The 12,265-nt window shown below is 36.4% G+C and overlaps 1 protein-coding gene and 1 long non-coding RNA gene across 2 annotated transcripts; one reads left to right on the top strand and one right to left on the bottom strand.

Moving 5' to 3' along the window:
* Nucleotides 1–586: 586 nt before the first annotated feature.
* On the top strand, nucleotides 587–1,689 carry LOC132103435 (uncharacterized). The gene is made up of 4 exons (XR_009423389.1): nucleotides 587–1,064; nucleotides 1,246–1,318; nucleotides 1,419–1,510; nucleotides 1,607–1,689. It is a non-coding gene; the product is annotated as an uncharacterized LOC132103435 (long non-coding RNA).
* Nucleotides 1,690–10,285: 8,596 nt separating this feature from the next.
* Nucleotides 10,286–11,596, bottom strand: LOC132153754 (gastrula zinc finger protein XlCGF8.2DB-like). Its single transcript, XM_059562703.1, has 2 exons — nucleotides 11,293–11,596; nucleotides 10,286–11,203 (listed from the first exon to the last, which is right to left on the bottom strand). The coding sequence occupies exons 1-2, from the start codon at nucleotides 11,594–11,596 to the stop codon at nucleotides 10,449–10,451; spliced, it is 1,059 nt and encodes a 352-aa protein (XP_059418686.1). The 3' UTR covers nucleotides 10,286–10,448.
* Between the last annotated feature and the right edge of the window lie 669 nt (nucleotides 11,597–12,265).

The following is a 12,265-nucleotide window of genomic DNA, read 5'->3' as shown; positions in this document are numbered from 1 at the left end:
TTCTGCAGCACGTAAAGGAAAATAGGCAGGAACAGGCACTCACCATCATTCATCACAACACGGAAGGACTGGCATCTCACATGGAGGATATCAGATGCCATCATGAGCTACAACTCGCCGATGTTCTGTGTTTAACAGAAACACACCTGACTGGATCGTCTACTTCAGATCTCCAACTGGAAGGATACAACTTGTTCACACGCAACAGGCATGTCTCCTACTCAACACATCAAGAACTTGGAAGGAAAAATGGAGGTGGAGTCACAATATATTGCAAGGAGCACATTCCAACTCAGCCCAGGCAATATATACAAAATGTGACTGATCTGGAGTTTGCTGTAGTCAAATTAGATGCCGCAATAAAAGCAGCAGTCGTAGCTGTGGATAGGCCACCACAATACAGTATTGGAGATTTCTTGACCGACCTGAACAGTATGCTGGATTATCTGTACCTCGCACACAACGATCTCGTCATCATCTGTGGAGACTTCAACGAGGACCTCCTACACCCTGGAAAAAATACCTATTCTGGAGTTGTTTCAATCTCGAGGATACACGCAACTGATTACATCAGCGACAACACTACTTGACCACATCTACGTTTCAAATCCGGACTTCTGCCATCAATCGGGCGTGTTACAGACCTACCACAGTTACCACAATCCTGTGTACTGTGTATTGCGTTTTTTTCCATAGGTGAATTGCCCGCTATACCAGGTCACTGGGGCCACTGAATCAGCATTAACGACAACAGTGGGGCAACACCAGCCTTAGTTCCCCAGTGGCTTTTGTATCAGTGGTGTCTTGGCCTTAAGCCATACGGAACTGGGGTTCCATTTAACCTCCTCTATCGACGACAGTGACGTTGCGCTTATATTGTGTTGTCTTTGGTAATATGAAGGTGTTGTGTCACTGAGTTATCTAGAGTACAGCAGCAGGAAGGACGAAGGAGTAGTGTGGCAGCTCCAGGCAGGACAGGAAGTGAAGGCAGCAGTATACAGGACGCAGTCAGGATTAGTGTAATAACTCCAGGGAAGACACAGACAGTGAGAGCAACAGCAGCAGTAAGTCATAAGACAGTAAGGTTAAGTGAGAAGTAGTAAGATGCTGTTGTGATGTATTTGATTTTGACCTTAACGTAATATTTGTTTCAAATGATTTTGTGTTCAGTCTGTACAATGTGTACTGGATATATTATTTGCAGTCCTCTGCTATTCTAATATTGATATGTGCTCTTCTGTAAAGTTGCAGGAAGATTTTGGAGACCAAAGCAGTCCTCTGCAACACTGGATATGAGTGTGCAATATACCATCTAAAGGTAAGTGTTAAAACATGTCACTTCAGTCACTGTGCTACTGCACACAATAACCACATTTAAAAGAATATTTTAACCTAATTTTGATTTGGATGTTTTTCAGGAACCGGCGAGTCAGAATGTCTGAGAAGATCAAGTGTGCTTCTCCACTGATGATGATGAGCTGGATACCAGCTTATGGGCTAATTTCTTTCAGTAAGTTTTACTTAATTATGATTACTATTACTTTTTAGTTTATTAGTAAATGTGTATGCAGTGATCCTGTTATTCATTTATTAATTTCATTGCCAGAGGACGGGACCAGATGTGTTTGGAGTTGAAGGCAATGCTGAAGACCAAAGAAGCAACGGAAGAAGCACATTAAAGCACTGAGTTAAAGTTTGTCAATAATACTGGAAAGGTCTAGTGTTTCAATGCATTTTATCATACAGTGTTATTGTTCAGAGTCATGTGCTTTGATTTTAAAGTGTATGATGGTTCTCAGAAGTGAGAGAGCAGAAATGTCTCTTGCAAGACATACATCTGACCTGAAAGTTTATGCTCTGTAAGTCTTGCAGAATGAAAAAATTCAATTCAATTCACTAACATGATCATATCTGTTTTACCTCCTCTACCTCAGGGTGTCCAGCCTGTTTGTCATGTCAGATCCAGCGGCTAGATGGTGGGAGATGCTTCATTATACCCCTGATTGCCTTTAATCATTAGATGATTAATTAATTTTAATATATATTTTTAAATTATCTTATTATATTAAATAATTGGTCTCAGTTTACTATTTCATATATTAGCTTGAATAATAATGTTTTTATAATGTGTAAGCCATGCCCGAGGAGGATGGGTTCCCCCTGATGAGTCTGGTTCCTCTCAAGGTTTTTTATCTCCTTAAGAGTTTTTTCCTTGCCACCGTCGCCACTGGCTTGCTCACTGGCGGTGTTGTGTCAAATCCTGTGTCCCTCTCGCATCCCTGCCGACCAGGGTCTCCAAAACAACAGTTTGCGACTCAATTTATAATTTTTTTATTAAATCATAGAAATTTAAACAAATAAAATTGAAATCATGTTATGGCTTTATCACTTAAGGTAAAGCAGTAAGCCCTGTGATGCTATGATTAACAGTGCTTTCAGAACTGCTAAGGGGTGTTGTTGTTTTCTGAAATCACAGGGCTTATGCCCTTTATAAACACTTGTGCAGTAATAGAAGGAATCATGGACGGTAATTGAGTATTTTTTAATGGCTTTAAATGCAACACGCACAAGGTTAACTTTTTACAGTTCACAAGTTTTTACATTTTTTATTATTACAACAGTAAGATATTTGTTTTTTATTTTCATAATTCGATAATTTTAATATGAAGTTAAAATAATATTTATACGTGAGCTAGTACAACATTTATAGGGTGGGATTTGGCACAACAGGCGTTTTCTAAATCTTTTATTAAAAATTTTGGTTGAATTGGCACATCAAGTGTTTTTGCCTTTATTGAATCTTCTTCAATGGCACATTAAATTTGTGTTCTTGTGAACTTCACAGAAGGTCCAGGGGTTTTCCAGAAAGCAAGGTTAACTTACTATCACATATATACTCTCAGTCAGTTGACCTAAACCTTGCTTACTTGAGGTATGCTGGTTCCAGAAAACAACTTTATACTTTTTTTAAAATCAAGGTCACAATATGTCTCTGCATATTTTCACTGTAAACATATTTTTTTTTTTAATTAAAATATTTAATGTCAGGACTAAGGATTGCAAAAAATTAAATAACCTTATTTAAATAACCAGTTTGAATAACTTAAGTTAGAGCTGTGTGAATCTGGATACGTTCCATGTAAACAAATCAATTGAAATAAAAATGCTCAAATCTTTAAAAAGGGTGGGATAAACCTTTTCTAATCAATTTAATAGAACATGTAAAGACTTGATCAAATTGAAAACTGAACTAGAAATGTTTTGCGCATGTGTATTGAAGTAGAAATGACGTTTGATGAACAAAATAAGCAGATGTTGTTGTAATATTATATTAAAGAATATAATAAATTACTATTAAATTCTCTTTCTACTTATCGACTCTGAAGTGGTGCAGGACAATGTTATCCCACGAGTGACTGTATTGGACTCTGGTCTGCAGACATCTTGTTGAAGGGGTGTTTATTGCTGGCTAGTATGACCAGCACAGCACAGTGCTCGACATCTCCTAATTAAACTTCAAAAAAGACAAATGTTAAGTTTGCTGTTTAAAACAAATCGATTTTTACACCATGTCGACACCAGATGCAAGCAGCACGGTGTACTGGAAAACCACTCATTGCATCACACCATTCCTGACTGCATTATTATTTTTAAAATAGGGGTTTACTGGAGAGTGTGTATACATGGTTATAAGTATAACAGTTTATAGTTCATTAAGGGAAATTAACAAGTGTCTCAGTCCACTCAACATTACTTACTACACACGCTGGGTTGTTTTTTCAACCCAAATGCATGCTGGGTTGAGACCGCTGCGTAGGACTTTGGGATGTTTTAACCCAAGTTTGGGTTGTAAATTGGTCTCGATTATAACCTAGTGGTGCTGGGTTGAGAACGAGGACGTGAAGGAGAGCACGCACGTCACGTTAAAATTGTATGTCCCCAGTGTGAGAAGCCGCCATTTTCGCAGCGTGAAAGAAGCGAGAAGGGACTGAAAGACATTATGGTAAGTAAAGATTCAAATGTAAAGTTATCATTCATTTTTTATGTCCGGGAGTATTTTGAGGTTTTATTAAAGGCGGAAATAAAAGAGCTTATATTGAAAAATACGCGGATACGGTTTTCGCCTCAGAAATTGTGTTCTTAATGGCCTCTTTTACTGAACGGAAGATGTAACGTTACTTTTATTATAACGTACTTGAGTGTTTTATGTTTTACAATATCTGCACTTTTTGAGGTGTTAATAGACGGTCATGGATAAGGTTACACTCATGCTCATTTATTATTTTTTATTTATTATCTTTATTTTTATTGTTAAACTGAATGTGCGTTAGTTTCGTATGTTATGTAATAAAGACTAGCATAATTATTTTGAGGCTGTGAAAGTGGTAATTGTTAAAAGTAATGTTTTGCATGTAATATTTCAGACTTGAGCTTCATTGTGCCCACGCCGAGAGTTAAAGACACAGAGCCTGCTCTTCAGAAGAGAGGGAAAGACAGGTTTAAGCCAAGTAAACTTCATAATACCATCATGTTATATATATATTTTTTTTTAGTAAGATTAAAAGAATGTTTGTTTTTGTAGATGCTGAAAGCCAGAGACAAGATAACTTAATTCTTTTGAGACTGATGTGAGTTATTTTGAGAAAATAAATGTTTCTGTTCTGATTGCTTGCTCATTTCATGAAAAATATTGATATCTGTGTTTTTCATTGCAGAACTCAAATCAGCTTTGGAGTTATTATTATAATTTAAATAATATTTAAATTATTATTAATTTATTTTCCGTTTTTTTTTATAGCTAAGCCTATATTATTACACGCTGCAATTATATTTATCCATTAGAATTATATATTTTACATTTTCGTTCTGTTCTGGTGTGTTAAATTTAAAGGATTTGTTGTAAACTGAAGGAAACTAAAAATATCCTTCCGGTACATTAGTCTTTAGCTTTAATAAGCCAGCCGTTATTTCTGAATGTAATAAAATGCAACTCTCACAAACTTAATTTATTTTTAGCGGAAAAAAAAAACTAGCAGTAAACAAAAATACGTGATTAATCAGTTAAAATGTGTTATTGTGGGTTAACAACTTTACATGATATACTTAGGAACAGAGTATGGGCCTAATATAGGCTGTATTGTTAACTATTTACAAGTTTCGTGTATGTTTTTATATAGTTTTTTTTCCATTGCATCTGAAAATGACTTTGTGCATGTGCATTCACTCCACGCGCTCAACCTGCCTCGCGCGCAGCTCAGCTGTGGACGATTTCAAAATGTTTGAAATAAAGGTTGCAGTCACATTTTATACAGGAATTGTTTATTAGAAAAAACAAAATGAAAGTCAAAATATATTGTTAGTTTTATGCAAACATGCAATCAAGGTCTTCGGATAATATACATTTAGGCTATTTAACATGCACTGTGACATTTTACCACTTTAACTTATAAAATATAAGATTAAGATTATTAAAAGATTTTAAAGTCAGTTTAATAGTATTGAAATTCAAGATGAAAAAAGGTTTTAATTGCTTAAATTATTTATATGAATTAATATGTTATCAAAACTTTTTCCATCATATCATTTTTTACGAACTGTGTTCATTTTCCATTTCTGAAACCAAGCAGCCACTTTTTTTTCTTTTTCTTTTTATCTATTATTCGCTCCCATTTCTCCAACCGGTTTTTTTTTTTTTTTTGAGCAAGGTGCCACTGTGAGGGGAGTCAAAAGATAAACATCATTAGTTGCCAATTTACTTCAGAAATGGAAAATAAGGGCTAATTGAGGTTCTTCAATTAAAATAATGTTATTTCAACGTTATAGCCTGTGAATAAATACTTTTACATACTTTTCAATGAAAGAACACTTGTGTAGGTTGCTTCTGTACTTTTGTACTTCAATAAAATGAGCTCCAAGTTTAAGAATAACCTACAGTAGGTTATTTTTTTACTCTCTATTCCACAGCATTAGCTCAACAAAATACATCTTCCTTCAGGTAGACTGAATGTTTTCCTGCCTTGCTAAATGTTGGGTCAGTTAGCGCTCGCACTCGCTATGAAGCGGAGCAGCTGAAGGAGGATTCCACTTGGTGTTATAGCCTTCCTCACACACCCACGATCACAAATAACAATGATTTTCACAGAAATGATGATTAATTATTAATTGATAATGTGTTATTATTATGGTCTTGAGAAAATAGTAATATGGGCTGCGAGAAAATAATGAATAAAAAGAGTGCAGACAACATGTTTCAACCCAATAACATGAAAACAGACCGAATTCGGTTCAGCTGGAGGGGGTTGCTCTTTCATATGGACAGTGTCTTATGGTTTCAAACTTGCAGAGCAGGTTTAAGGACATTTTGGTTTAAGGACAACTTTAAAGATTTGATCCACTTCAAATGTTGACTACCGTATAGCGAATAAAGTTTATAAGTTATTATAACTTAATTACAGAGGAAGTTGCCTTAACTCACAAAAAAAAGATGCAAACTGTTGCATTAATTTTATTTTGTTGCATCCATACTATATTTTTTAGAGTGATGAAATATAAATTCTCACAGAATGTAGCCCATTCATTACCAATACTGTATATTGAACCATCTCTTTATGTTTTTCTAAATCCCAAACAGAGTCCAGACATCAGTAAAGTATCCGTCTATGAACGTTATATAGGTTTTAGATTTGGAAATACACGTATTAAAGACATGACAAAAAACACCAGAGTTTTGGGAGACATTATATTTTGTAGACTTTCGGTGATTTACAATGCACAAACCAGAAGCAACATCTGCAGAGAAGGGTTGACCCTTCTCAAAACATAAAATATTTTTTATTTCAATTTTCATTTTTGTGTTTCAGAGGAAAAACCTGTGTTAAGGTATTTCTCCACTACGGACCATTCTGAAAGAGGAATTTATGCAAACAAGTATTAAATGTGTTAAAAAAACGTTAACAGAGATGTCTAGAAGGTATTTAATAGTTCTGCCACCACGTAAGAGTTTTCTAGTTACTAGCCGTTCATTTGTCATTATTCAACTAATTGCAGGTTTATATTAAATTTAACTCTTTAATCCATAATGAGCCTTAATACATTCCTCGCTCAAGCACATGCATTTAGTTTTCCATAAATCACATGCAGAAGTAGCCCAATAATTATGAAAAAGGAGACATTTTAATTATTTATTAACAAACACATGTTTTGTCAGCTGCAAGATGAAATTCACAGTGCTGACTCTATCCATATGAACGTGCCTTTAGAGAGAAATGCAACCTTCACAGATTACATAATGCTTTCATTTTGAATTGATTCGTTTAAAAGACATTTCAAGCTTTCTCTAGATATATCTCTCATCTATGTGAGACACCCAAATTTTAAGTTATTTCATTATCAGGATCGAGAGTGATCGAGATATCAAGTGATTGAGAGAGCACGTCCCTGCCATGAATGCGCATTAATAATTTCCGAACACTTGAATATGAATAATAATAATAATTCACAATTTGCATATGCATTACAAAGTAAATATTTTTTTTACATGCAATTATCCAAAATAAAACCAAACAAGATTTGTAATGATGATAAAATATGTATATAGATATGTAGATAGATAAGAATAAATTTGTGTGGAAGTCGTGGCCTAGTGGTTAGAGAGTATGACTCCTAACCCTAGGGTTGTGGGTTGGAATCTCGAGCCGGCAATAACACAACGGAGATGTCCTTGAGCAAGGCACCGAACCCCCAACTGCTCCCTGGGCGCCGCAGCATAAATGATGAACACTGCTCTGGGTGTGTGTTCACAGTGTGTGTGTGTGCACTTTGGATGGGTTAAATGCAGAGCACGAACTCTGAGACTGGGTCACCAGACTTGGCTGAATGTCATGTCACTTTTTTTTTTAAATGCTGCTCAAATCTGGCACTGATATTTTAAGGAATATGATACACACATGCATTTAATTGTGGCTGCAATATATATATTTTTCTTACTTTACTTAAATGATATGAAAGCAAGTAAAGAAGACCCTTTAAAATCATTGAAGCTGTCAATTAATAAAGCTATTTTTACAACGTGCATTTTGTTGATTATAATGAGAGGGCTTGAGTTTAAACATGAAGACGTTTTATTAATCCATCCATTCTTTAGAGTTTAAATCATGCTGGTTTAATTTATTCGTTTCTTGTTTTAAATTGGGCCTAAATAATGGAAGCAAAATTATACAGTGGCTCACGTTTTACTAAAAGAAAATTTATAAAAAAATCGCAAGCCTAGCTCACTAAAATAGGCTACCACTTTTAATGCTCCAATGCAAAGTAAACCACAATTTATTTTGAATAATAAAACAATTCATATTATATAAATAATACTGCACACCTATTAAATGTGTCAAATCTAAAATATGGTGTAGATAAATATAAGCACAGGGTCATATGCTTGACATTTATCGTGCTTGAATTCATTATAAGAAACGTACATAACTTCATAAGGACTAAACTTGCATCTGTGAATATTAAATATTTTAACTTAGCCTACAGTGTTTCTCTTTCATTTTCCCTGACTGCAGCCGTCAAATGTAACACATCGGCTGGACAAAACTGACAGCTATTTGTGAAAATGTGCTTTGATGCGCTTGTTTGATAACTTGTGATTAAATCACCACTCAGCGTTCAAAAGCTGTAAATGCACTTTGCAGCGGCAGCACTTGCGGCAGTAGAAACTACATTTTGGTTGGCCACCTACTGTAGATGAGGCCCAGAGACAGATCCACAGTCAAGACCTCGTCTCCTAGACAGCCATTGGGACAAGACCACAGGGACCGTGTGAGTCCTCTGCACAATGTGACTTTACTGCAGCATGGTTTACCATTGTCCTTCTGCATTACCATCCTACACTATTTTCATATTTAATACTGTAAAGCTGCACAATCTATATTGTTATTAAAAGTGTTCTGTAAATAAATAAAGGTGACTTGACTCTGCCATAGGTTTGCGTCCTGTCTCTTCTGCTGAGGTTTTCATCCCAACTCCTCCCTGGCTCCTGTTGCTGACACTGACATCAAGTGTCTCATTTTCTTTAGTAGGCATAATACACAGTTTTGCCCAATCTCATGTTAATCTTCAGTATCTATAGAGTAGTATTGCATCCATCATATCTTCAAAAAGTATTTAGTTTTATCAGATTTAGCTAAACAAGATAATCTTTCCCTCACAACCAAAAATACACTTCTTTCTTTTCCAGAGAAAGTCCTGTGCAGTGCTGCTGAACGAAGCACATCGATGGGTGTGTGTTCTTGCTCTCGCTCTGGTCGATGTGTGAAGTGCCCAAACAAGGAATTGTGCTCTTTATGACATCATGAAGACCCATGATCTAAAGAAAACTTCTTTCCACACTTGTACGAACCCAGAAGTAGTGTGTTCAGCACAGAAAAACTGTCATTCCAATATTTTTTTTAAACTTTGGCTACATTTAACATGAGAATAGAACTCTTCAACAATTCTTGCCAAACAAAAAAAAAAAAAAAGTCAGCAATTGTGAGAGAGGAGGCCACTCCTCCCTAGCCCCACTCCTGTGTTAACTGCATTAAATATATTTAACGTGTAAAAACAAAAAAAAAGTATATTGCCTGTGTAAACTTGCTAATTTTGACAACACTAGGAATAACCAGTTTGGTCATGAAACGATTTAAATCTTGTGAGCATCAGCATGTTCTTCAGCAATATGAATGAGGAATGCAGACTGCAACAGTTTGAATTAAAAATCGTTGTTTGTGTTCTACTGAAGAAACAAAGTCACTTTCATCTTGAATGCCCTGGGGGTAAGCAGATAAACATGAACAATCCCTTTAATGGAGAAAAATAGAGCAGACACTGAACATGGATTAAGCTTTCTAGAGCCCATGTGTCTACCGCACGCGTTCGCGCATAATTTAAAATGGGAGTATACATTGAAAAGCTGAGCGTTTGATTGTTCGCATACATGTACAAAAACTAAGTACACTTAGGCCTTTAGACACAAAGTGACTCACTTACACCGCTTCCAGCAGCAGCCCAGTTTTAATAGGAAACTTCTGCTACAGGTTGATTTAGCTGTAAATACCTTACACAGAAGAGACTTCTCTCTACTTACCGTGACCTCAGACTGCGGTGATCTGGTTTCTCCACTGCATGGATCCTCGTGTGGAGCTTCAGGTGACTTTTAATAGCGAAACTCTTTCCACACTGATCACTCGTGTGCGGCTTCTCTCTGCGGTGGATCCTCTCATGTGTTTTCAGATTTGTCACAGTATGAACACTTGTGAGGTTTTTCGCCAGTGTGAATTTTCTGGTGACGTTTTAAAAGGCTTGCTGAAATAAAAGTCTCATCACACTCAAAGCACATATGATTTCTCACACCAGTATGTATTTTCTGATGTGATTTTAAATTTTGCAGCAGTGAGAAACTCTTTCCACATTCAGAACATGATTGTGGCTTTTCCTTCGTATGAACTTTCAGGTGTATCTTCAGGTTTGATGCTGCAAGAAAAGGTTTTTCCACACTGATCACACTTGAATGGCTTTTCTCCCGTGTGCATCTTCATGTGAACATAAAGGCTTGACAATTGCGAGAAACTCTTTCCGCACTGACCACATGTGTGCGGTTTCTCTCCCGTGTGGACTTTCATGTGTCTCTTAAGGTATTGTGATAGCGTGAAACTCTGGCCACACTGATCACACATGAACGGCTTCTCTCCAGTGTGGATCTTCATATGAAGCTCAAGTTTCTTTTTGTTTGAGAATCTCTTCTTACACTGATCGCACATGAACGGCTCCTCTCCGGTGTGAACTCTAGTGTGAATGACCAGATTTTTTTTGTTTGAGAATCTCTTCTTACACTGATCGCACATGAATGGCTTCTCTCCAGTGTGAAACCTAACATGTTGCTTAAGGTTTGAGTTGTGTGCGAAACTCTTCCCACACTGATCACATGTGAATGGCCTCACTCCAGTATGGATTCTCATGTGTGAATTAAGGCATGATGACAATTTGAAACTCTTCCCACATTGATCACATGCGTACGGCCTTTCTTCCGTGTGGATCCTCATGTGCTGTCGAAGTGCTGTTTTGTGTGTGAATTTCTTCCCACACTGATCACATGTGCACAGCTTCTCTCCGGTGTGCATCCTTATATGAAGGTGAAGACTTTCTTTGTGTGTGAATTTCTTCCGCACTGGTCACACGTGAACGGCTTCTCTCCTCTATGAACTCTCATGTCCTGAAGACTTGGCTTTTGTGGGAAACCCTTTCCACACTGATCACAGGTGAAGGGATTCTCTCCAGTGTGGATCCTAAAGTGAATCTCAAGACACGCTTTTCTTGAGAAGCTCTTCTCGCACTGATCACATTTGAACGGTCTCTCTGCTGTATGAATCTTCATGTGACGCTTAAGACCTTGTTTGAATGCGAAACTCTTTCCACACTGAGTGCAGATTAAAGATTGTTCGGCTTTTCTTTTCTTTACAAATGTCTTTGTAGTCTTTGAGTGACTAAGATGTTTTTCTCCAGGTTTGACATGTTTCTCCTCCACTTCGCTCAGTTCTTCACTCTCCTCATTCTCTTCCATTACCTCTGAAATTTTAGAAACATTGTTGAATTTCATTTTTAGTACATGAACATCTATAGAGAGAAACATAGTGAATAGACAGAAACATGAGCCTTAAAATAGTGATCGTTATGATGAACTTTTATTAGTTAATTATCTACAGTATGTCCCTGAAAATATTAAGAGCTGGGTAGTAACTGAATACATGTAATCTAGATTACGTAATCAGATCTCAAATATAAAGTAATTACATTGTTACATTTTAAAACACTCATAATCAGACTACAGTTACTTTACAGAATACATGATTGTGTTATTTACAAAATACTAATAATTTATGGATTCTCCATAATTCCTCTTTTTCAGCCTGCTGCTTATAAACATCCAGAAAATCCTGTTTTGTGGACATTCACACAGAGATGATCAATCATTATTCAGGTTGCGACATAATTTCGACCATTGGATTTAGAAAAATTATTTCAGGTTTAAGTAGTGTTCCAACATTGCATCAACTACTGATGAACAGTATGGGGGGGGGGGGGGGGGGTGCAATCAGACAAAATTTAGGCATCACGTCACTGATCCTAGTGTTGAATTTATGTTTTTAAAATATGTGCACTGACTGATGTTTTTAAAATATACACTGACTGATGTCATATCACGATTAGGGGTCAACCAATACGTGTTTTT

Source organism: Carassius carassius, chromosome 1 (genome assembly GCF_963082965.1).
Source record: "Carassius carassius chromosome 1, fCarCar2.1, whole genome shotgun sequence".
NCBI lineage: Eukaryota > Metazoa > Chordata > Actinopteri > Cypriniformes > Cyprinidae > Carassius > Carassius carassius.
This window is presented reverse-complemented; position numbering and strand designations above follow the sequence as displayed.

What these genes read in the sequence shown, in the direction of transcription:
- LOC132153754 (XM_059562703.1), bottom strand. Translation starts at nt 11,596, where the DNA reads ATGGAAGAGAATGAGGAGAGTGAAGAACTGAGCGAAGTGGAGGAGAAA. An exon ending in TGGAGAGAATCCCTTCACCT is followed by an intron (nt 11,204 to 11,292) that starts GTGATCAGTGTG and finishes ACGTGTGACCAG; the next exon opens with TGCGGAAGAAATTCACACAC.